Source organism: Camellia sinensis, chromosome 15, assembly GCF_055761805.1.
Source record: "Camellia sinensis isolate YWXY chromosome 15, ASM5576180v1, whole genome shotgun sequence".
NCBI lineage: Eukaryota > Viridiplantae > Streptophyta > Magnoliopsida > Ericales > Theaceae > Camellia > Camellia sinensis.
Window position 1 is genome coordinate 73,101,853 of NC_138975.1, and position 26,788 is coordinate 73,128,640.

The 26,788-nt window shown below is 36.4% G+C and overlaps 1 protein-coding gene and 1 long non-coding RNA gene across 3 annotated transcripts in view; both read left to right on the forward strand.

The window, feature by feature from the left end:
- Positions 1-1,566: 1,566 nt before the first annotated feature.
- On the forward strand, positions 1,567-9,914 carry LOC114304798 (4-coumarate--CoA ligase-like 9). Of its 2 annotated transcripts, none has more exons than XR_014356981.1 (6): positions 1,567-3,709; positions 5,075-5,264; positions 5,911-6,056; positions 6,163-6,230; positions 7,389-7,552; positions 9,669-9,914. XR_014356981.1 is itself a non-coding variant. In XM_028249947.2 (6 exons), the coding sequence occupies exons 1-6, from the start codon at positions 2,660-2,662 to the stop codon at positions 9,792-9,794; spliced, it is 1,683 nt and encodes a 560-aa protein (XP_028105748.2). In that variant the 5' UTR covers positions 1,567-2,659; the 3' UTR covers positions 9,795-9,914. The 2 variants fall into 2 exon arrangements, 1 of the variants encoding a protein (XP_028105748.2); XM_028249947.2 differs by having other exon boundaries at positions 7,450-7,552.
- Positions 9,915-13,193: 3,279 nt separating this feature from the next.
- The window catches only part of LOC114304799 (uncharacterized), a 31,916-nt gene continuing 18,321 nt past the window's right edge, over positions 13,194-26,788 (forward strand). The window contains exon 1 of the long non-coding RNA XR_014356983.1: positions 13,194-13,362. This is a non-coding gene — a long non-coding RNA (uncharacterized LOC114304799). The remainder of the gene's footprint in view (positions 13,363-26,788) is intronic.

Sequence of the window (26,788 nt, forward strand, 5' to 3'; positions counted from 1 at the left end):
CTTGCCACAAAATTTGGGGGCAAAGGGCCTGCGATGTAGTGCGGGCGGTCATATCCGGGGGCAATGTCGAGGACACGAGTGGGCCCAAGAAAGTGTTCGCGCATATAGGCATGGCTCTACCTCCATAGTAAGTATGGGACATCAGTAGGATCAGTTTATATATAGATTGGCCGACCCATCAATTGGGCAAGGCCTGGATGCAGTCTCCTAATTATATCCTCTGAGTCTCCCCATCCTTCAGGTGAGGCGGGGGCAGGGTGCTCTGCTAAAATATCATCCAAATTAGTGGCCCCGAGCTCCTCCCAAAATGCTTCACCAAGGTTAATCTCGAACATTCCTACATCACCAGAATAAACATGAGATTTTACATAAAAGAACTAACGTCGCAGGTAAATATTTATTATTTACTTTATTATGTGTATCTAGCTATATAGCTTTATTTATAACTTCTCGAACTTTCAGATCAAATTAAAATAGCTTTTTTTTTTTTTTTTTTTTTGAATGAACCATTGCTCTGATACTACCGTTGTCACGATCCAGCCCCAAGGGCTTAGGGCTGGAATCGCAACTTACTAATTAATTCTAATCTTAATAAATTAAGTGGCGCATGCGGAGGCAAAATGGAAGTAAGAAAAATTAATCACAAAAATTAATTCCATTCTATTATTTTGATAAAAGAAAATACATCTATAGAGCTTTTATTTATTTATTTTTATTATGCAGTGACCTGCCCTCAGTAAAAAAAAAAATAAAAGGAAGAAAAGGAAAAAAAAACAAAATAATGGATCAGCACTTGAAAGGGTCTTCCTTATATCTTGTCACCTGAAAGGGTCTTTCTTGTTCAGGTTTCACTACATGAGGTTACGGGACTTCCTTATATCTCGTCACCTGAAAGGGTAATAGCTATAAGCACACAGTAGAGTGAGAAATATTATGCCGAGAGTATAGGGAACACAAAATAACCATGGATAGTTAGTTAGGCTAAAATATTTACATAACTCAATTTGAATAAACAAATTATTCAAAGTGACAGAAACTGGAATACAGAAATTATGTAAATAAATAATCATAACCACGGTACAGAACAAAACAGAACAGAGGTCACAAGAGTGATGGTCAGAACAGAGGTTAATAGATCTATGACAAACAGAAGACCACAAAGTGGCCAAATAAAGGCCAATGATTTTTTAAGTTTCCCAAGGCGTAGGACTTCCGTGGTGATACTTACAAAACATAATTATTTATAAGGTCATAGTCAAATATTTTCTAAAATTTAAACAAACATATCCATGAGTTTCATTTTAAACAAATAGAGTTTAGAAATTAATCCACGTAATTGAAATATTAATATAATTTATAAAATATAGCTTGTATAAAATTAATTATAAAATATAGCTTGTATAAAATAAATTATGATAAGCCAAAACATACGTAAAATATATTATGGTGACTCAAGATATAATATAACTCACCTTAAGATTGAGTCTTACTAATTCCTTCCTATTTCCGTTAGTTTTCGGCCCTTCCTTTGCTCTTTGTTTTTTTTTTTTTTGTTGATTCTTTTTTTTTTTTTCTTCTTCGTTTTTCTGTTTGTACTCACTCCACAGCACATTCCCTATTTTTATACACATAACTTTGGTGATGACTCATCCTATCTAATGGCCCTAAGGTGATGAATCACCTCCCCTCCCTAATCCTAGGTGGTCCAAATGGCTCTCACTCCTTCGTCTCAGCATATTTGCAATCTTTGTAATTAATGATACTTAATTTGCTTAATTATATCTATACATGCTAATCTTCTCACATTAATCAGTGATTAATTAACCTCCAAATAAATCTTTTCATCATATATTTGATAACCACAATGGCAAATTAATTTACACAGCGTGTATAGCTTATTTATTTTATTATTTTCATTATTTTTGTTATTATTATTATTATTATTATTATTAATCGTGATTAGTTATGGTATTAATTAAATATTTACGGTGTCACATAAACAACTAGATTAGTCGAAAAATTATTTCATTTGGTTTGAGATTTTATTAGATATGTGGATCTTTATGTGATTTATTGCAGGTTTGAGATTACATCTATATTGAATTTTCATTTGAGAAGTTTGTAGGTTTGCAATTCTTCTTTTTGGGTTTAAATCCGGGTTTATTTTGTAGTGGGTGTGATTTGATAGTTTTTAGAGAGAGAAAAGAGGAAGAAGAAGGAAATAGAGAAGAAGAGATGGTGGGTTTAGTAGTTTTTATAGATAGAAGGGGTTGTTTGGGATGTTCTAGATAAATGTATTTTTTAATTTTTTATGAAATATGAATTGAGTTTAAAATGATATGGTAGAGAGATAATATAATTTAAATAAGATAATGTGATTTAAATAAGATAGTGATTTTTTAATTTTTTTAATTATTTTAAAGAAAGCCAAACCTAACCTACGAAGAAGATGGAGGAGACGGAGAAGAGGAGGTGGTGGGTTTGATTGAAAAACGAAAGTGACTGAAAAGCAATGTATTTAAAATAAATAAATAAATAAATAAAATCAAAACGACGTCGGAGGGCCGATCCGAACTCAATTTCTCTCATCCTCCCTCTGTCACTCTTTCTCTCTCTCTGGCTCTAGAAGTCGGAGAAGAAGAAAAGAAGGAGAAATTTCATGGGGGAGGACATGCCACCAAAGCCCACGATGATCGACCCACGCAATGGCTTTTGCTCAGAGACCAAGACCTTCCACAGCATGAGGCCAACCGTCTCTCTCCCTCCTCCAACCCAACCCCTCTCTCTCATCCACTACACACTCTCTCTTCTCTACCACTCCTCCACCCCCACCACCACCCCTTTCCTCATCCACTCCTCCACCGGTCTCCACCTCACCTACTCCGACTTCCTCCGCCAAACCAAATCCCTTTCCCTCTCTCTCCTCAATTCTCTCCCCTCTCTCTCTAATCAAAACCACGTCGCCTTCATCATCGCTCCTCCCTCTCTTCAAATCCCCGTTATCTACTTCTCTCTCCTCTCCCTAGGCGTCACTCTCTCTCCCGCCAACCCTCTCGCCTCCCAGTCCGAGATCACTCACATGATTGGTCTTTGCAAACCGGTCATCGCCTTCACTACCTCCTCAATCGCTCACAAACTCCCCTCTTTCCCACTCGGCACAATTCTAATCGATTCGCTCGACTTTCAAACTATGATGATGATGAACCCTACTACTGAAAACAATCACCAACCGAATCCAGAAATCAAAGTGGAGCAGTCAGATTCGGCGGCAATACTGTATTCGTCTGGTACGACGGGCCGAGTCAAGGGCGTTGAGTTGACTCACCGGAACTTCATTGCCTTGATTGCCGGATTCTACTATATCCGGCGAGAAACCGACGACGACAACGCTCCGCATCCGGTGTCTCTGTTCACGCTGCCGTTGTTCCATGTGTTTGGATTCTTCATGCTAATTAGGGCGGTTGCGTTGGGGGAGACTCTGGTTTTGATGGATAGATTCGATTTCGAGGGGATGTTGAGGGCGGTGGAGAAGTACAAGGTCACTTACATGCCGGTGTCACCGCCGCTGGTGGTGGCGCTGGCGAAATCGGAGCTGGTGGCGAAATACGATCTCAGCTCTCTTCAGTTGCTTGGATGCGGTGGTGCGCCGCTCGGGAAGGAGGTTTCCGAGAGGTTCCGGGATAGGTTCCCCAGAGTTGAGATAGTGCAGGTATATTAGGATAATGGCGTGAAGTCCAATTCTCTTTAAAAGCGCGTAGTATAAACTTTATTGTCTCCAACAAAAAGGTCATTATCTATGTTAATAGTTTATAAGCATGTGTCATTATTTATGTTAATAGTTTACATCATGTGTTAATTATTGCAACAATGATTCATTCCACTAAAAATACCACCACTAATAGCATTAATGTATTAAAAAAATAAAAAAAATAAAAAAAAATTACAACTCTAAGACCAAAACATCACATCATTCATGACGGGACCTAATTAGTGAGAACACTAATTAGTGCTCCCAAACATTTTTCTAATTATTGCTGGGTTTGCGTGCTTGTATCTATTAGTTTCTTATACGTGACCATGTGAGTGAGGTGAGGGTATATTGTTAGGGACGGCAATTTGAACCCGACCTGGCGGGACCGGACTGCTCTATTCTGATAAGTTGGATTTTTCTCGAAAATTATTTCTTATAAGGCCGGAGCTGATATTGAAAAATAGATTCCGATGATTTTTGGGCTGAGGACGGGAATAGATTCCCTGGTCCCTCCATGTATATATATACACCTATTCAGTCACTCTAAGTCTTATGTGTTCTCAATGTAGGAGAAAATTAGATTGTTGGCATTTTTGGGGATCAGTATTCCAGTTTTTTTTTTTATTATTATTATTTTTTATTTTAAATTTTTAGCAATTGGAAGTCCGTGTCGTGTGGAGAGTACTGTTTGGTTGGGAGATTTAGAAAGGGATTTGAAAAGGGAAAGGGAAAGGGAAAGAGAAAAAGTGTGCAAAATTAGTTAAAATATAAGTATGTTTTATTCACATTTTATCTACCTTTTCTATTTCCCTTTCCAAATTCCTCTTCAAATCCTCTAACCAAACACAAAATTAGGCTTTTTTTTGGTTTCTATTTTGAGTACTTCTTGTCTTTATATATCTTTTTTTCTTCGTCTTTAAAGTTTTCTTTTGTTGCTGATCCCAAAAAAAAAAAAAAGGAAGAAGTTATTCTTCTTTGATACTGTGGGCATGCAGCATGGTAGGACGGTAGGATGATTTTCACTTTGCCTATTAGAATTTTTACATAGTAGCTAGCCGCATAATGTTTTAACAACAATTTTACTGTTTGAGGCTTTCACTATTTGTTCACTAGTGTTAGTCTTTGTATTACACTGTACGTGATACTGAAAATTTATACAATTAATCAAAACTTGAACAATTGAATTGTTGAAATTCATGGCATAAGAACCAATTGTTATATTTTTGTGAACTTACATGATTGTAATACGGCTGGGACGTTCCTTTAACTGCATGTGATTCTGCTTTTGGCTGCTAATTTACTTTGCGATTCTGCCTTTATTAGGGATATGGTCTAACTGAGACTGGTGGAGGGGCAACAAGGATGTTAGATCTGGATGAATCTAGACGCTATGGATCTGTAGGTCGTCTAGCCGAGAACATTGAAGCCAAGATAGTTGATCCTGCAACTGGAGAGGCCTTACCTCCTGGACAACAAGGGGAGCTATGGTTACGAGGACCTACAATAATGAAAGGTGATCCCAATAGGACCATCATTTATTTGTTTTTGTAGGCAAACTTGTAATATTTTATTCCTTCAAGATAAACTACTGCAAAGCATTCTTATGGTTTTTGCTTGGTGCTAACAATTCCTTGGGGCCATCAGACTGGGGGAAAACCCTTAAATTAATTGTGGTGCACTTGCGGAAAATTCCTTGCAAAGGGTCTATGCACTTCTGGAGATTAGTCGGGTTTTGATCCAGACACCCCAGTGTCAATAAAAAAAAAAATAAAAATAAATATTTACTTAATTTTGAGGCTTGAGCAATGGAAATTGCATGTTGTACTCTAGCTTCTTTATAGTTGATTATATTTACTGCATCTGATCCGGTTTCATGACAGAGTAATTGAATCAACTAGAAGAATAAGTTAAAGCTCATTCTTATGCAATATTAACTGCCTTTTAGAGTTTTTCTGAATTGAAGAGGTTTTTAAAAAGAAAGAACCTCAAAGGAAAGAATTAAGATCTTGATCAGAATTTTATGGAATGACTCATTTACTTGTTCACTACTACCGGGTTATATCAGTTTACAATTGTTAATTTTTATTTTTTAAAACTTTGGCCTTAAAATACCGTTATGATGATTCTTGTTTGATAAGGAGAATGATGGGAAATTATAGGTTACGTTGGAGATGATGAAGCAACTGCGGCAACATTGGATTCAGAAGGCTGGTTAAAGACTGGTGATCTCTGTTATTTTGACTCTGAAGGATGCCTCTACATTGTTGATAGATTAAAGGAATTGATAAAATATAAGGCCTATCAGGTGCTAAAATACTCTTTTACACAGTTTTCAACCTCTTAACACGTGGTTGGAACTGCGTTTTACTGGTATTGAGTTGCCATCTGCTAAAATCTTGAATAAATTGCAGGTTCCTCCAGCTGAGTTGGAACATTTGCTTCAATCAAATCCTGAAATTGCTGATGCTGCTGTAATTCCGTATGTATCTCATATTGTGATTTTTATCCATTTTCAGAAAAATCATGTGTGCTTACGCACGTTTGAGTTTGTGCACCTACAGAGCTTTTAACATTGTAGTGATTATGACAGCTAAATGCATGCACGGTTAGCTCAAAAAATTAGCATGTACTGGCTTCTCTTTTTGATTGTCTTGTTGATTCCCTAGAACACAGTTGGTCATCATATTCTGGAATCCGCACGTGTTTTTTGTTTTTTGATTCAACATCCTCTAAAATTAAAGTTCGTACTAAAATTGTTAGTTTCAAGTCTGCAGTTCCTTGCATTCAGATGAAACATGATTCCAAGTATTCATGAGCCAAATTTTGTGAACTCTTTTTTGTTTTTCTTCTGCTTTTTGTCAAACCCACTTAACCAGTAAGTTAGTAATCTGGTTCCTACACTTCGTGTCAACATCTTTACAGGATGGGCAAGCTTTTGAGAGATTTCATCCATCTCTAATATCCTTCTCTTATGAAGTTGAAACTCATCTTTCACCATGTATATTCTACAATATACCTCATGATTGGCTAGCATTTTTGGACTCAGTAATGTGGATTCTTATTCAATCTAGGTTTTCTATTGTATTTATGTCTGCTTTCCTTAATCCATGACTCGCCAACACAAATCCATCTTTCAATCTAGGTTTTTCATTGTTTCCTTTGTTTGGTAACAAATTATTCTCGTACTTGTATGACGTTTTCAAGGTCCCGCTTTAAAAATCAATTGCAGAATATTCAACTTTTAGTCGATAACCTTTTATAGGTTCACCTTGCTTTCAATGTGATGATTAATGGAAGTCATATAAAGGAAGATTTTTCTCAAAACAATTGGGTTGGAAAGTTCTTCCCTCCTTTTGAACACTGAATGTACATGTTTAACGTTTCACCATTAGTTTTTTTGTCTGAATCCTATATAGTTTGTAATCTTTCTTTCTGCTTCAACATACTTAACCTGTGGGTTTGCTTTCTTGATATGCTTACTTCTTAAGCCCTAGGAATATTTTTCATTACCTACAAAAGAAAAAAGAAAAAAGAAAAGTGTGGAATTAATTAATTAGTAAATCCCTATTTAACATTTTTGGTTTGAGGTCAACTTAAGGTGCTAATATAATATTTTATGGTCCGTGATGTAAATTAGCTTGCTTCAACAACCAAACTAGCAAACAATATCAAATAAATTGTTTGTCATCTGAAAGCAGATATCCTGATGAAGAAGCAGGGCAGATTCCCATGGCCTTTGTAGTGAGGAAATCTGGGAGCAATGTCACTGAAGCCCAAATTATGGATTTCATTGCAAGACAGGCAAGTTAACTTCCAAATATTATTTTAACATTTGATTGATTACATTTAGGCTCCTTTTGTTTTGACATAAAATTTTTTTGCCAAATATTTTTTACTCATTTTCTGTTGTTTGGTTGAACAAAAAGCAAGTAAAACATTTTTTAAGGAAAATATTTTTGCATCATTTTTCCAAAAATGACTTACCTTTAAAAATTCCGTAAGTCAATTTTTACAAAGTTGATTCTCATTCACTACCTTTTCAAATAAATATGTTAGCTCGCTAAAAAATCATAAATGACACTTTTATTGAATCAAAATTTCTCTTTTAGGCAATAATTTCAAGTGTCAACCAAACACTCCAAAAAAAAAAAAAAAACAAAAACATTGTTTTTTTGTAAAATATTTTATGTCGAAACAAACGGAGCCTTAGTATTACATATGTGTCATTTGATGCTAGCACTTCTTGCATTCTGCTTAAACAATCTGTGTACATACTAGCTTTCAAGCTTTACAAAAGGAGGAAACAAAACATAACAATTTAGTAGTCATGAAAACCCATATATTAAGAAAATATAGATGCGGGGAATTGATGATTGTCTTTGACATTTTTGGGATACCTTTGTCATTTTCTCGACCCATCACCCCTGTGGATGCTCTGGGAATGACAAACATACTTGGGAAAGTTCAAATCACCAAGGAATAAGAATTTAAAATGTTCATCCCTACCTAATGAGATTGGTTTTTCTAATTTTATTTTTATTTTTAAGTAAGCGGTTTATAAAGGAAAGAAAATATACAAGGGGCATACCCTAGGTGCATAAATATAATATAATAATAATTAAAAAAAAAGTGAAATCCATAAGATAAGATCTACAAACTAACCTGGTTTGTAACCAAGGAGGATACATCCCTCTAAACAATACCCAATCCCAAACCCCAAAACAAAAGTCGCCCAGCTGCTACTACCATAGAATGAAAATCAGGCTATGGCAAAAGCAGCTGAGGGATCATTCCTTCAAAACCTCCCTATATAAGAACAAAAACCTCTAAACCATAAACCTACTTAACAGACCCAATTATTAAAAAAAAAAAAAAAAAAAAAAGCACAGCCATCTTCAACCAAAATGCATGGTATAGAGCAGCCGTAGTGTCAAAAGAAAGCTATGTGTCTTTGATCTGGCATAGTCTTCAAAAATCTTCTAAACCCAAACCATCTTCCTGAGCCTCCTATGCGGTTGAAGCACCTATTCAGCTAGTATGAATGGTTTGAAAGCAGCCATATCAACTTGAGGAACTATGGGATTTCGAACATGGAAGTGCACACAAACCAAAATTTTAGCAATACCAACACAGCCCTATTGAGGACTGCAGCAGCCCACTTTTAAGGGACCCATGGGCATAGCAACACGGATAGAACTCGTAAATATCATCAACACAAGGTTACACTATTGCAACAGCCAACGCAAAGCATCAAAATTAGCTTCAGCAGGAAACAGAACCATATTCTCACATGTTACCTCACCCTATCTTACTCACTCACTATACACTACTTTTTTCTCCTGTCTAACTCTGTACGTCCTCATTTCCCCCCCTTATTCTAACTCTACCAGCCCACTCTTTCTTTCTCATTTTTTTTTTTAAAACTCTCCATATGGTAAAATTCCAAACCAACCCATGTTTACGTTTCACACTACATAACATCTAAACAGCTAACAGAACATCCCACAGAAGGAACAAACAGCCACTGCCCTAGCCTGCTATTTCAGCAGCAGCAACAGCAGAGTAGCAAGCAGCAATCAGATTCCTACAGAGGCAAACAGACCCATATTCACCAGCATCAGTCACTGCTAGGATCAGTTTCTGTGTCACTCACTCTTCACCACTCTATATAGAAGTGCAACAATACTAAAAAAACAGTAAATCTACAAACCATCAGACAAAGCAGAACAGGATACCTCAGCTAACATCAAATAAACAACTAACCAAGTACCCAACTACCTTTTCGCCCCTATATATACTGTTAAGTGTTAATTATTTTTTGTATTGTTGTATGACAGTGCTTGTTACCATCTAAATGTCCGCCCCTACTTTTGTTTTAGTAGTTTTTATGGTAGCACTGGTTCGTTTCAACTTGCAGGTTGCTCCTTACAAGAAGATTCGGCGTGTTGGATTTGTCAATGCTATTCCAAAATCTCCGGCAGGGAAGATCTTAAGAAGAGAACTGATCAATCATGCTCTCTCTGCTGCTTCATCTAAATTGTGATAAAAGTTATTATTAATTCTGTGTATACTTGAAACAACTTGGTCAAGTCGATTCCATTCAGTTAAACAAGTCAGTTGTCTTATCTTTTTTCATTTTATTTTATTTACTTATTATTAATCATTTTGGCATCTATTTACCCAAACGTGGAAATCATTTGTTGGGCAAGTTTGGATTTGGATCACTTCTGCACTAGTTGGCGCAACATGAAAATTCACGATTTGGCGTTCTTTTTGGATCTCAGTGACAAGTAGCAAAAGAGTAGGTGCTCAAAATGCACATTTTCAAACAATTTTTATTTCTTTTCCTGGTTCTTTCCTAGCTCCAAACAGAGCACTAAACTCTAGTACATCTGTAAGAATTTCCTCACTCGGATGCTTAAAACTGTACTATTCCTGTCCTGTCATATGGATTTGTCAATTTTATTTATTTATTTATTTTCAAAAATTTGAGGGTTGCATTTGTATATATGAATTTGAAACAAATGGATTTTTCTTCCCCTAAATGAAAGTTAAACAAAAGAAGCTGGGGGCTAATCCATCACTCTGCTCACTCTGGTCATATCTGCAATGACCAAGGCTCTAACAGGTTCTGGGGGTTCTTCTAGGATCTCTACATGCTCCTCCTGTTTCACTCCCTGGTTTGCCATTGCATCAGCACATATGTTTCCTTCTCTCTTGGTATGACTGACGTCGCATTTGCATCTTCGCAACAAAAAATTTGCTTCTTCCATCAGAGCCTTATAAGCTGAATTGCGGTTTGCTCTGTCCCAGACTAGTCCTACAGCCATCTCTGAGTCTGATACTATCTTCACCTCTTTTAAGCCCTTCTGGCATATGACGGTGAGTCTTCTATATGTGCCTCAAATTTCAGCTTCCAAGCTAGTACAATATCCCAGCTTCCCATAGTATCCCCACACCCAAGGTACCTTTTGATCTCTCTGCAGTCCATCATATCCTGCTTGTCCTGGATTTTCTTTCAAACATCCGTCCGTGTTTAATTTGAAGCTTAACTGCAATAGGAAAACGCCAACTAATCAGGATTGGGCCTTTATGGTTTGGAAAAGGAGAGAATTGGAAGGCCTCATGGATCTCATTAGTGTAGTCTAAAGTTTTATAAAGCTTAACTGGGCAGGATGTTGCACATTTTCAAAAACCATTTTATTTCCATCCTTCCAAATTAGCCAAATTGTAATTATGAAAACTAGATTCCACCTTTTGTTATTAAAACTTATTTTATTTTTCGTTTTTAGAGAGATCCATTCCAATCTCCTTAATTTGACTAACCAAATAGCCTTTGATAGAGTCGAGTGGAGAAGAAAGATTCATGTAGCAGAGCTATTTGATGAGACTTAAGACTTTGTTTGGTTTGGTTTGGTTTGGTTTGGTTTGATTAGAGAGATCCATTCCAAAAGAGGCTTTTCAAAACCCTCATCCCACCATTGAATGTTTGTTAACAAAATCCAAACCTCTTTAGCTTTAACACATCATCTGATGAGATGATTCATATCCTCAGTGAATGTGCCACATCTGGGGCACAAGTCCGAGTTCGCAATGTCCCTAACAAATTTCATCTGGTTAGTTAGGAGTCTTCCTTGCAAGATTAGCCACAAAAATTCTTAAGCTTTTGCGGAATTTAGCTTTCCACGCCCAAGACCAGTCCCCACCATTGTCATCATGTTCAACAATCAACTCATAAGCGGACAAAGTGTTGAAGTTCCCACTGTCGGTGCCAATCCAGTGAGGTGTATCATTGTAGGTAACATACCTCGGTCTGTGAATTATAAGAATTTCACTTTTATCATGTTGGTTAAGGATATTGTCCACGCATTCAGTATTCCAATTTCCCTCATCATCTAGGATTTCACTGACAGTGTCCAGCCCATTAACTGATTGATTATTATAAGAATTAGCCGAAGGTTGTTTACCACTTCATCACTCATTCCACAGAGAAATATTTGATTCATCTCCCACATTCTATTTAACACCCTTGCGAAGGATATTATGGTTCTTAATGATGCTCTTCCAAATGTGAGAGGCTCTTCCATTATTAGGCCAATTATAAATGGTGTTATTGCTAAGGTATTTAGTTTTCAACACTCTACACCACAAGTTCTCACCCTCACTGAGAATTTTCCAACCTAACTCAGACATTAACGCAGAGCTCTGATCTCTATCTTTCCCTACTCTAATCCACCTTCCTTCTTGCTCTTACAAACTTTATCCCACTTAACCAAATGGACTTTCTTGGTATTTTTAGAGTTTCCCCAGAGATCTTCCTATTGATCTTGTCAATCTCATCACAAATATTCCTAGGGAGTTCCATGGTTTGCATGAGGTAATTAGGTATGCATACATAACAGTTTGAAAAAGCATGGTTCTACCAGGAAGTGACAAGATTTTAACTTTCCAACCAGAGAGTCTAGTCTTCATTTTCTCTAACACTTCCTTGAAATGATTTTTTGTGCACTCTCATGTAGAGTAGAGGGGTCCCTAGATATTTCCCATGATCATTAGTCAAGGGGATACCACATTGTAGACTAGGAGACATGGCTTCTCTTCTAGGGAGATTAGGGAAACAAACATCTTGGATTTCTGAAGATTGATTTTTTGACAAGATATCACAAAATTCAGACAACACATTCAAGATGAAGGGGTCAGTACTAATTAATTCAGACAACACACACAATTTAGACAACACAAACATCTTGGATTTGGTTATTGATTAAGGGGTCTGTACTAATTAATTAGATGCCAAATAGAACCTCAGCTTTAAACTACTAGTTGGATTCTTCATCAGCAAGTTTTAGTGGTGATTTGGGATGTTTTAAATAAGCGTACTTTTTATTTTTTATGAAATATGGATTGAGTTTGGGTTGGGTTTGAAGTGATGTGATAGAGAGGTGATGTGATTTAAATAAGATGATGTGACTTAAATAGAATAGTAACTTTTTAATTTTTTTAGTACATGACAAACCAGGCCTTAGGCCTCGTTTGGGTACAGGCTAATTTAGTAATATTTTGGCTATTTGGCTAAAATATGAGCTAAAAAAATTAGTATGTTTGGGATGACTTTTTAACTTTTTACGAAAAGATGTGCAAAAAATAGAGAAAAAAAAGAATCTTTGACTTTTTAGTTTAGATTGTTAACTTTTTAATTTTTTTAATGACTTTTTAATTTTTTGATAAAAAAAACCGCTTGCCAATCGAGGCCTTAATCAAAATGTCTGAAGAGGAGTGGGTCCAAAAGCTTTTTCTATCTTACAGACTTGATAACCAAATAAAATGTTATTAGTGGCAGATTTACCATTCCTTTTTTTTTTTTTTTTTTTTTTTTTTTAAAAGAAAAAAATAAAAAATAAATCAACGATTTACAGAACTTTAAAATGCTAGGCCCTTCATATTTTTTTGTTTTTGCCTTCATCGCTCTATTTCTCTTCCCGATGTTCCCGTCGTCTCTCCAAGTTGCGTGAATTGTCATTGAAGATCAAAGCATTGACGATTGAAGAAGGGTTATTTAATATTGAAGGATCAATGACTACCATCAACAAGTTCGATACAACTTCCAATCTGTAAGTTTCTCTTTCGTCTTTCTGATTGTGATGAAGAACTGAGGGTTTTTCCATTTGGCGGTCTTATTCTTGGTTGATAACTTTTCTGTGTTGATTTGTTGTGTTTGCATAACTTTGGGAGATTAATTTGTGATGGCCTGATTAGGTTATTTGATTAGGGCTGAATTTTTTTTGATGATCAATCTACCCTGTTCTATTGTTTTAAAAACATATATAATGCTTTTTTATGCTGCTATATATATATATATATATGGTTGATAATATATTATTGATACATTAAACCCCAAGGGGTTGACGTGGTGGTCAAGGCTTTTGCCCTGACTTTAATTAGGATTCCTACAAGTGAATAGTGGGATTGGCCACTTAGATCAGTTGGTTTAATGAGGCAGATATCCAGTTATCAAAAAACATATATTATTGATGCATTACATTTAGGTCAAGTTTAGGTACTTCTAAAAAAGTCAAAAAGTTAAAAAATTACTCAAAAAATTAAAAAGTTAACACTATTCACCAAAAGTCAACAATTACGGCTGCACAACTCCCAATTCAAATTTTTCCCTACAAATCAATTTTTATAATTTTTTATTACACATTTTTCAATAAAAAGTCAAAAAGTTAACCCAAACATCCATTATTTCAACCTCAATTTTTTAGTCCAAAAAGACAAAAAGTGCACTTTTTTAGTCTTTCCAAACTTGGCCTTAATGCCTTTTATAATCAACTTTAATGAACGTGCTAAGATTAGAGATGACCACAGAATGGCTTTCTCATCCCCCGCCCTTGCTTTCAAACCCTGCACCCGTCCCACCCCAACCCCAACCCCAACTCCAACTCCAACCTTGTTATAGGTGAAATTTTTCAACTCTATCCCCACCCCTGTGGATCCCTACCCTTGCGGATACTCAATACCCGTGGATATCCGACTACATTTCAAATAGCCAAAAAAATTGAAAACCATTTAAATCCTTAATACACTAAATAATTTCTCTTGTTTCCATATATATAAATTAGGGGTGGGCACTGGTCGGTTGCGGCCATGGAACCTCAAATCCGTCATTCGTCTGCTAGATTGGTGGATTATAGAAAATCAATCTGCATCCGTCCGCCAATCGCCAATCCAGCGGATATGGATTGAGTGGATTGGCGGATGGATGCAAATCGGTTTGGCGGTTTAAAATTTTATAAATTTTTAATATAATTCAACTTGTGCACTTCTTCAAAAAAAAAAAAAAAAAAAAAAGAGTACTACGGTCAATGACTTAAAAAAGTATTACAATCACTGCATGCCTCATCTAAAGAAAGAAAGTTTGAAACTTTAGAATATTACAATCACAGTATGCCTCATCCACATTTACAATCACAGGATACCTCAGCCACATAAAGTATTACAATATGTGGCTCTTAAAATATAAAAACAATTCAAACCATCAAAACTATGAACAGAGCAGTAGTGGAGATTGTATGTCTCTATATCGTTACATCTATATCTGTTTTTGAAAACAAAAACTAACCAGCATATATCATCTTTTTTATTTATTATTTTTAAAGTTAGATTTAAAAACTAAAAAATATAGATAAATAATATATTTATTTTTTTCAATTCAAAAAATATATTCAAGTTGAAAACTCTTTTTCAACAAAAAAAATATTTAAATTAATTTTCAATTGAAAATACAAATAGAATATCTAAACAAATTGAAAAAACAAAGTCTTATAAATTACTAGGGGTGCTAGCAGTTTGGCGGTTCGATTGCGGCCAAAGGAACCTCAACTCCGCCATCCGTCCAAAACTAGGCGGATTGAAAAAAATCAATCTGCAACCGTCCGCTCGTCATCACGCATCCATCCAAAATGAGGCGGATCGGTTCGGTTCGGTTCGGTCGGTTTGGGCGGATCGATATATACGCTGCTCACCCCTAATATAAATAGTAAGACTTTTAAGATTATTATTTATTTATATTTAAACAGAATCACAGACTTTTAGCATTCATTTCTTATATCTAATTATATTATATATATACATATATATTATTAATTATATTGAGTCGGGTTTGGATCAGGGGAGGCGATACCTGCCTCCACCCCACCCCCACCTCGGTTGTGGGTGACCAAAATATAATCCGCCTCTGCCCCACATAAGTATCGGGTTGGGTAAAATCCGCCTCATTCGGACGGGTATGGACGGACCCTCGCGGATCGGACCAAAATGGCCATGAGTGGAATTTAGGAATCTTTTTTTTTTAATATTTTTTTTTGGTTTTGTTTGTTGATGCATTATTGATTTTTTTTGGAGTAAATACGTTTATTTATTTTGTTTTTTTTTTTTATGATGAACCAGTCTAATGGTTTAATTCATTATTTTATAGGGTTTTTTACTTAATGGTCATTGTTATATGTAGGTAACAATTCTGACCGGAGCTAGATTAAAAAGTGATGGAGAATTATTTTAAAAGAAAATCAAATCTAGAAATGTCTCATCCTTGAAAAGATGATAATTCTTCTTACTAAAAAAAAAAAGGCGCACAGAAATCAACTTGGCGGATCTTCCTGCAGATCCAGGGCTTCGGACTTAGATTATGGAATATAATCCTAATGGCCGAGATGAAATTTAGATGAAATTCATAGAGCATATGTACAAAGAGGTTCTTGTTAGCCTTCTAAACATAATTTTCCACAAAGAAGATTTGGAAAAACACTATGAAGGTTTAATCACGCTTGATTTAGTGAATTTCCTAATTGGTTGAGTATAGCATAGAAAAAAGATGTTGCGTTTTGTCTAAATTATTGTCTTTTCAAACTTGATATTGGAGATCAAGCGAGTGGTGAATCTTTTGTCGGTGAGGGTTTCTCAAATTGGAAGAAGAAAAAAAATTTTCAAATTCATCGGGAGGCCCCAATAGCACTCATAACCAAGCTTGGAGTAAGTGCCAAGACTTGCCGAACCAAAATGAGCATATTCAAACTGTTTTTGTTAAGTAATCAAACCAAGTTCGACTTGAATATTGAACTCGCGTGAATGCACCGATTGATTGCGTTAGGTTTCTTTGAAGACAAGGATTTGCTTTTTGTGGTCATGATGAATATGAAAATTCAAGTAACCAAGAAAATTTTCTTGAACTTTTTGAAATTTCTTCCTGACCACAATTGAGAGATCAAAGCCATTGTGTTGAACAATGCTCCACAAAATCTTAAGTTGGTAGCTCTTGATATTGAAAAGGATATTGTAATTGCAACCACCTTTGAAACTATCAAGGTGATTATTAGAAACCTTGGTGACACTTTTTTCTGTTTTGGTTGACGAATCACGTGACATATCAACTAAGGAGCAAATGACAGTTGCAATACGATATGTGAATAAAAAAAGGACATGTCATTGAGTGATTTTTGGGCATTGAACGTATTGCCAATACTAGTGCCTTGTCACTTGAGAAAGCTATGGAAGACATGGATTGAGAATTTTCTAGATTGCATGGTCAAGGTTATGATGGGGTTAGTAATATGAAGATGAGTTAAATTGTCTTAAAACACTTGTGATGAAAGAGAACCCGTGTGCATATTATGTTTTGTGCTTTGTTCATCAATTGCAATTAGCTTTTATTATTGTGGCAAAGAATCATGATTAGATTGTCTTGCTTTTTCATTTGGTTAGTATAGTGGTGAATGTTGTTGGAGCAATCATGCGAAAGGTGAGATATTCTTAGGGAAAAACTAACTACAAAAGTTGTTGTGGCACTTAATAATGGAAAACTTTCTAGTGGTTAAGGATTAAATCTAGCAACCAGTCTCAAACTTCCCAGTGAGACACATTGGGGCTCACACTATAGTAATTTGGTTAGTTTGATTTATATGTTCTTGCTGGTGAATGATGTGCTTGAAATGATTTCGGAGGATGGTTCAAATTCAAAACAATGAGCGGAAGCAAATGTGTTGTTGCACTCAATGCAATCTTTTGAATTTGTATTCAATCTTCACTTGACGAGAACGATATTAGGAAACAAGTGAGTTGTCACAGGCATTACAAAGATAGATCAAGATATTGTGAATGCCATGAATTTAGTTGAAGTGTCCAAAAGGTGACTTCAAATGACGAGAGAGATTGAGTGGAGCTCTTTACTTGATGATGCTTCATCTTTTTGTGAAAGACATGAGATTGATGTTCCGAATATGGACAATGACTTTATAGCTCAAGGGAGAAAAAGACATAAAGCACAATAAGTGACAAACTTACATTACTACCATGTTGAGTTATTCTACAATGTCATAGATATGAAACTTCAAGAACTACTCATTTCACCGAGTCAAACACTGAGTTGCTTAAGAAAAAATTAACCTATATTGCCGAATTGTATCCACAAGAATTTTCTTGTGTAGAGCTCCCAGTACTTCATGATCAGCTTGATACTTTTATAGTGGACATGCGCTTTAGTAGTGACTTTTCAAGATTGAATGTAACTAGTGATCTTGCTAAAAAAATGGAGACTGGAAGACACAAAGTGTGTCCATTAGTTTACTTTATTTCAACTTTGGCATTAATCTTATTGGTTGCAACTACTATTGCTGAGAGGGCATTTTCAGCTATAAATATTGTGAAAAATTGAATGCGCAACTGAATGAGCAACCGATGGATGAACAATAACTTGGTTGTTTACATAGAGACATTTTTTTATTGCATTGATAATGATATTATCATGCAAAACTTTCAAAAGATGAAGACCTATGTGTAACAACTCTGACCTCTGATTAACATGCAATCCATGATTAAGAATGTTTAATAAATAATTAAAGTGAAATTTTGCATTCATTACGTGTGTTATGTGTCATATGAGTTTCTATCTATTTTGTGTAGGAATAATTGTCTCTAATTTTGTTCTATTTTGTAAAATTGAAGGCCCTATCGGCATACGATTATGAAATTGATTTGGTTTTTGTGTTAATTGAAATTTTTAGAATTTTTGGGTAGGTTCAATTAAAATTCGAGTTTGGAGCTTGGGAGTGCAATCTGGAAATTTCAGATTCTGCACTTCCGCTCGAGCGGCATAATTTGCGCTTAAGCGACCCCTCTGTGATCTTGCACTTCCGCTCGAGTGACCAAGAGTTCACTCGAGCGAGAAATGCAAGCTCCCAGAAGTTCTCACATTTTACAAACTGCTCGAGCGACAGAGGTTGCGCTCGAGCGGGGACCTTATTCTCACGCTCGAGCGATCGTTGAGCCGCCATCGAACGGAGATTTCATACAACCAGTACTTTTTTCAAAGTTTGCAGACCGCTCGAGCGAGGGAATCTGTGCTCGAGCAGCCCCTCACATGTTTGCATGTTCGCTCGAGCGAGGGAAGTTGCGCTCGAGCGTGACCCTTGTTTTTAGCAAGTTTTGTTGAAAGTCCCAAAGTGCATTTTGGCATTCACAATGCATCATAAGCATTTCTAGGCCATGTTTAAGACTCAATAAGAGTCTAAGGCTTAGAAACACACTAAGAATGAAACGAAAGAAGTTAAGTATGAACCGAGTATGTGTTCCATTATTTGTTTCTACTATGTGCATGTAGGTCATGCACCACAAGTTATTTGATTTGTCTGTTCTACAAGGGGAGCCCTCTGTGAATAATAACTCTGTAAAGTTATGTTTAACTTTAGCTATTTTCTGATGCTATGAAACGATCAGTTTTCTGAAATGCGATGTCTTGTATGAATGAATGATTGTCTAAATTTCTGAAATATACTTGTGGCATCCTTAGGGGTTGTTTGAGATGTTCTAAATAAGTGCACTTTTTGACTTTTTATGAAATATGAGTTGGTTTGAAGTGATGTGGTAGAGAGGTGATGTGACCTAAATAAGAAGATGTGACTTAAATAAGATAGTGACTTTTTGACTTTTTGACTTTTTGACTTTTATTAAAGATTCCAAACTTGGCCTTAGTACCGTGCCTTTTTAAGCAAGGCCCTTGCCCTAGGGTAATAATACCGTGGTCTCATGGCCCTTGCTTGGGGGTAACAATACCGTGGCTCAAGTATGTTATAAGTTCCCGGTACCGGAGGCTCCTCATGGAACTAACAAGCATGATAACGCTAATGGATGTACCATGTATGATTAAGCATGAACTTTGATTTCTATATGAAGTTTGAACAAGAATATATATATATATATATGTTTTGATATGAATTCTGATTTCCGAATCTGTTATGGATATTGTTCATTTAAACCCTTTACTCTTTTATTATCCATTGGGCTTTCACTCACTCTATTATATTATATATGTATGTGAGCAAGTGCGTGACCAGGTCTAAGCTGCTGCCTGGAAATTTTTGGTTAGCCAGCCATTATGCCTCCCGGGGAGGTTCCTTTTTGAGATGTCTAGTTTTATAACTTTGCTACAGATGTTTTTGCTTTGTTTTGCTTATCTGCACATTGGGCTATGTTCCTTTTTGGTATTATCTGTGTATTTGGGTGACGTAAAACTCATGTATTTATGACGTCGCATATATGTATAAGTTTGTTTTGATGATTTCTGTCTCATATACGTTAACACAACTCTATGGACATTGCGTATTTTCTATATTTGCTTCCGTAGTCCCTTATTATACCGATTACGATGCTAAACCTATAAGGGCGGGTTTGGGCCGTAATAGAGTGGTATCAAAGCACGTTTCTTACTGCATACACGTGTCCATATGAGCTATAGGTTGTCCTAGAAAAGTAGGGACATTCATGTGCATGTGTGAGTGTGTGAGTTGATTACTGTGATAACTGGATCTGAACATGAATTTAACTTGACCTCACATAAATGAAACAAATGAATTGAAACTGAATATTCTGAACATTATGGAAGGGTTTACTCGCCTATGTTTATTATTGTTGTGTTTACCTATAGCTAATGGAGAATGCAAGAAGTAATGATACAAGTGAATCCTTAGAGGCTTGCATGAGCCGAATGAAACAAATGATTATTGCTCTAACTAAAGCAATAGCACAGCAACAAAGACAACAACCATGCCTCCTCCGGTCCAAGTTGAATTGGATAATAATGACATCACCAGCCTAACGTAGAAATTCATGAAGATGAAACCGCCAACTTTCTTGGGTGGTATTGAACTGTTGAAAGCGAAGAGACATGGTTACTAGAAATGGAAAAGTTATTTGAAGTATTTCCTTGTACTGAGACTCAGAAGGTTTTATTGGCCACCTACACTCTTAAAGATGAAGTTTGGAGATGGTGGTTATTGATCCGAAATAGTAATGGGAATATGACATGGGCTCAATTCAATGAGATCTTCTACAACAAGTACTTCCCCCAATGCTTTAGAGACTGAAAAGTTTCTGAATTCCAAGAACTTAAGCAAGGGAAGATGTCCGTAGCTGAGTACGAGGCTAAGTTCACCGAGTTGACCAGATTTGCTCCTCATATGGTGGACACAGATTATAAGAAAGCACAAAAGTTTGAGGGAGGACTAGTCTGGAAGTATTTGATCGAGTAGGCGTCTTGAAATTGCCTACTTATATAGAAGTGCTTGATAGGGCATTGATAACAGAGGCCATACTAGCAGCTAAGAAACAAGGTACAACTCCAACAATTGAATGAAGAGGTAAAAGGGCCGGATTCAATTTCAAGAAAGGCCGACCATTTTCGAAGAAGCAAAATACTGGATCGTCAAGTAGCTTAAGCCAAAGTAGTGGGTCTATCCCGGTTTGTCCAGAATGTGGAAGGAAACATAGGGGCATGTGTCACTGTGCATCTGGTGCTTGTTTTCGATGTGGCAAGACAGGCCACAAGATTAGAGATTACCCGATAAGACTCGACACGACTACCCGTCCTGCGGCAAGTTCAGCCGGATCTGCTCCTGCACCAAGAACCAATGCGAAGTCTAATATTGGAGGAGAAACTTTGAGACAAGGCCGGGTTTTTACATTAATACTTGGGGATGTATAGAATACTGAGTCAGTGGTGTCAGGAATAATCTCTATCTGTGCTCAGAATGCCTATGTGCTGATTGATTCTGGTTCCACGCATTCATTTGTATTGCATGCTTTTTTCTTGAAAATTGACTAGACCATTAGAACCTATGAACTATTTATTATCTGTGTCTACACCGTCTGGGGGTTCTATGATATATGCTTCTGTCTATTCGACATGTGATATTATGATTGGTAATATGACATTGTATACTGATTTGTTGCCCTTGAGCATTGATCATTTTGATTGTATTCTGGGTATTGATTGGTTGACTAAATACTGCGCCACTATTGATTGTGCGAATAAACCTATTATGTTTAGACCACCTTGTATGCCTGAGTTTGTTTTTACTGGAAATGGGGTAGTTCCTCCGCCATACTTGATTTCATTTATGAAAGCCAGGAAATTGTTAAGAAAATGTTGTCGGGGCTACTTGTGTTGTGTGTTGACTGAGTCTTCGGATAAACGATACCTAAAGTCCGTGAATTTCCTAATGTGTTTCCTACTGACCTAGCTGGGGAATTAATTGACAGAGAAAGTGAGTTCACCATTGATGTAGTACCTCGGACACAACCAATTTCTAAAACCCCATACAGAATGTCCACTTTTGAACTGAAGGAATTAAAAACTCAACTCCAAAAACTATTAGACAAGATGTTTATCCGCTCGAGCAATTCACCTTGGGGTGCTCCAGTGTTATTTGTCAAAAAGAAAGACAGGTCTTTGAGGTTATGTATTGACTACTGTGAGTTGAACAAAGTAACTATCAAGAACAAGTACCCATTACCCCGAATAGGTGACTTGTTTGATCAACTTCAAGGAGCACAAGTGTTCTCTAAGATAGACCTTAGATCCGGGTATCACGAACTAAAGGTGAATGCAAAAGACATTGAGAAAACCGCTTTCCGAACTAGATATGGACATTATGAATTCTTAGTCATGCCAATTGGGATAACTAATGCACTTGCAGCATTCATGGACTTAATGAATAGAGTGTTCAAACAATTCCTTGATAAGTTTATTATTGTGTTCATCGATGATATATTGATTTATTCTAAAAGCATGGAAGAACATGAAAATCATCTGAGAATTGCTTTACAGATTCTGAGAGAAAAGAAGTTATATGCAAAATTTTCCAAATGCGAATTTTGGCTTGACAATGTGGCATTTTTGGGGCATGTAATTAATAAGGATGGTATCTCCGTTGACCCATAAAAAATTGAATCTATTGTGAACTAGCTTAGACCGACGAATGTAACAGAAGTTTGAAATTTTCTAGGACTTGCAGGCTATTATCGCAGATTTGTAAAAGATTTTTCCAAACTTGCTTTGCCACTCACTCAATTGACACAGAAAGCTACACCATTCGATTGGGCTGATCAAAGAGAGATTGCTTTCAAAGAGCTAAAAACAAGGTTAGTAACTGCACCAATTTTGACCTTGCCTAATGGTACTGATGGGTTTCAAATTTATAGTGATACTTCCCACAAAGGTTTGGGGTGTGTTGATGCAAAATGGAAAAGTGATTGCTTATGCTTCTTGACAACTCCGCCCTCATGAAAAGAATTATCCAACCCATGACCTTGAATTAGCTGCTGTGATATTTGCTTTAAAAATTTGGCGCCATTATCTGTATGTAATAACTTGTGAAGTATATACAGATCACAAAAACTTAAAATATTGCTTCATCCAAAAAGAACTAAACATGAGACAGAGGAGATGTTTAGAATTAATCAAGGACTATGATTTGCAAATTTTGTATCATCCAGGGAAGGCAAATACCATTGCAGATGCATTGAGCCGAAAATCTATTGGGAATTTGTCATGTTTGCTCATTGGTCAGAGAGAGTTATTGTGTGACTTGGAGAAAAATGAAATTGAAATTGTGTTACGTGAACAAGGCGAGATCTTGGCTGCCATTTTTGCCCAACCTGCAATCATTGAAGAAATTAAAGAGAAACAACGTGAAGATGAGTTTCTGAGGAAAATTGTCAATGAGATTGACTTAAAACCGAGATCGGGATTTATGCTTGACAATGAAGTGTTGAAATTTCAAAATCGTCTTTGTGTGCCAGATTGTTTTAACTTGAGGAAACACATCATGATTGAAGCTCACAATTCAAAATTTGTATGCATCCGGGAAACACAAAGATGTATCATGACTTGAAACAAAATTTCTGGTGGCTGGGAATGAAAAAGTGTGTTGTAGATTTTGTAGCTAGATGTTTGCACTGCCAACAAGTTAAAGCTGAAATCATCGACCCACCGGATTGCTATAGTTGCTTCCAATATCGAAATAGAAATGGAAACATGTCACAATGGACTTCATTGTGGGATTACCTCGCTCTCCTCGAGGTATGGACTCTATCTGGGTAATTGTTGATCGTTTGACTAAATTTGCACATTTCTTATCTGTCAAATCTTTGTATAATGCAGATAAGTGGGCTAACTTGTATGTTAATAAGATTGTGAGATTACATGGCGTGCTAGTATCTGTTGTATCCGATAGAGATCCTAAGTTCACTTCAAGATTTTGGCAGAGTCTATAGTAAGCTCTGGGGACTAAATTAAGACCAAGCAGTGCTTATCACCCATAGACAGATGGCCAATCTGAACGGACCATTCAGACGTTGGAAGACTTGTTACGGATGTGTGCCCTAGACTTTCAAGGCAGTTGGGAAACTTATTTACCACTAGCCAAATTTGTGTATAACAATAGCTACCATTCGAGTATCGACATGGCTCCTTATGAAGCTTTGTATGGTAGAAAGTTTCGATCTCCAATTTGCTGGGCTAAGATAGGTGATGGGCCATTGTTAGGGCCGGAACTTGTGCAAGAAATAACCGAAAAAGTGAAATTGATTCATCAATGTCTGAAAACTGCACAGAACCGTCAAAAAAGTTATACCGACGTCTGAAGGCGTGATAGAGAATATGAAGTCAAAGATCATGTGTTTATCAAAGTGACTCCAATAAAAGGTCAGACACGGTTTGGAGTGAAGGGTAAGTTAGCACCAAGATATGTTGGGCTTTATGAAATCCTTAAGAAAATTAACCCAGTGACGTATCGGGTAGCCTTGCCTCCAGCCATAGAAAATATGCATAATGTCTTTCATGTTTCAATGCTTCGGGGGCTATTTGAGGGATCCATTCCATGTTATTGAGCCGACACATGTACTTTTGAAGGATGATTATACATATGAAGAACGGCCAATTCAAATCATTAACCGAAGAATCAAGAGATTGAGGAACAAGGACATTCCAATTGGTGAAGGTTGATTGGCAGAATCATGGAGGAACTTATGCTACATGGGTAATGGAAGAAGATATGATGAAGAGATATTCAGATTTGTTTCTGTTGAACCCAACGTTCTTCCAAAATGAAGGTACTTTGAGTTTGGAGACCATACTCTTTAAAGGGGGAAGACTGTAACAACCCTAATCTCTAATTAACATGCAATCCATGATTAAGAATGTTTAATAAGTAATTAAAGTGAAATTTTGCATTCATTACGTGTGTTATGTGTTATATGACTTTCTATCTGTTCTGTGTAGGAATATCTGTCTCTAATTTTGTTCTATTCTGTAAAATTGAAGGCCCTATCGGCATCCGATCATGAAATTGACTTGGTTTTTGTGTTAATTAGAATTTTTAGAATTTTTGGGTAGGTTCAATTAAAATTTGAGTTTGAAGCTTAGGAGTGCAATCTGGAAATTTGAGATTCTGCACTTCCGCTCGAACGGCATAATCTGCACTCGAGCGACCCTTTTGTGATCTTACACTTCTGCTCGAGCGATATAGCGATCCCGGTTGTCCCTTTACTGTTTAGTTATATTCCGGACTCAGTTCCATGGAGTTGGTAGTTGTATCTACCTTGTTGTCATCCTTTAATTCCATTTGTTCGGGTTTTAGGATATATTGGGTAGAGTTGTTACAGGTTGGTTAGGCTTTGGTTTCAATTCTTTGTTGCCCAGTTTTTAGGAGGTTCACTCGAGCGGGTCTTCTTGCGCTCGAGCGGAGATTGCACACTTCCAGTTTTTCGTGTCCCTGCAAAACTTCTGCAGGTGTGATTTTTACGCTCGAGCGGGTTTCTTTACACTCGAGCGGTGGCGCTCGAGCGGGTACTCTGGCGCTCGAGCGGGTAGTACCTTTTTGGTGTAAGTTCTGGGTGGGGGAAATCTACGCTCGAGCGGACTGGTTTTCGCGCTCGAGCGGATGTGTTTTATTCTTGTGTCTTGGCGCTCGAGCGAGCCTTCTTGAGCTCGAGCGTGTCTAGATTTTTGTTCTTGACGCTCGAGCGTTGTGTTCTCCGCTCGAGCGGGAATGTCGTATATCAGTTGGCAGCTGGGCATTTTAAAATCACTTTTTGCATTCTCTCTCTCTCTCTCTTACTTTTTCAAAAAGCCATTTGAGAGCTCCTCTCTCTAAAACCATAACTTCTCTCTAAGTATTGATCTAGCTAGGGTGTTTTCCTCACCTTTGGTCTTCACAAAAGTTGGGTTGATCGTAGAGGGCTTTACCTTGATCCGAAAATTTCGAGTTTTGGAGCACGTTGAGTTTCGTCATCTTCTTCCCTTGAGCTCCGAATTTGAGCTCCGAATTTGATATGTTAGATATGCATTAAGTTAAGTTTTTGTTTGTATTCACCACTTTGTATCTATATATTGGCCTTTATGCCAACATAATGAAGCATGAAAATTCCCTTCAACTTCTCTCCATCTTTTTGCTTTCTTCTTTGTCTCTAAGTTCTCTATCATAATTTTATAACTCCACCATAACTCCATAAGTAAAAAAGCTCATTTCCTTTTTAGTTTTGTAATTGGTATCAGAGCTTGGTGAAGAGCTTTGAAAAGTAAGATCAAGCTATGTAAGTATTTCTATCTATGTATAAATTCTTGATATATATATAAGTTTGTATGGTGTGTTTTATGTTATAAAAAAAAATAAATAAATAAAATAAAATAAAATAAAATTTAAGTTAAAAATTTCGTCTAAGTTTTTTGTATATCTTTTGTATTTTATATCTTCATAATTATTTGTTTCATTTTTAGTTGTTGTAAAACCTATATGCTTAGTGTATGTCAAAGCCCATATACTCATTAAGATCTTTTGACTATTGGCCATAATTAAGTCTTTAAGATCATAAAAGAGAGGTTTTAGGCACCAGATAATACACTAGGAGGGTCTTAGGTACCAACAACAATCTAAAATGGCAATTAATTTTGATGATATAATATGCTTTGGAAATACAAAAAATAATGTTAATAATAAATATGATCATAGTCTGCATATTACTAAAGAATCTGCAAATATAAATAATGTGTGTTCTAGTTTAAATATTATTACTGATATTATGTGTTCTTGGTTTTCTAAATTAGATAAAAATCAAAAAATAAATCAAAATTATCTAGAGACTAAAGTTGAGTCTATAGAATCTAAAATAGACAATTTAGGTTCTATAATAAATATTGATTTAAAT

What these genes read in the sequence shown, in the direction of transcription:
- LOC114304798 (XM_028249947.2), top strand. Translation starts at nt 2,660, where the DNA reads ATGGGGGAGGACATGCCACCAAAGCCCACGATGATCGACCCACGCAAT. An exon ending in CCAGAGTTGAGATAGTGCAG is followed by an intron (nt 3,710 to 5,074) that starts GTATATTAGGAT and finishes TGCCTTTATTAG; the next exon opens with GGATATGGTCTAACTGAGAC. An exon ending in AGGACCTACAATAATGAAAG is followed by an intron (nt 5,265 to 5,910) that starts GTGATCCCAATA and finishes GGGAAATTATAG; the next exon opens with GTTACGTTGGAGATGATGAA.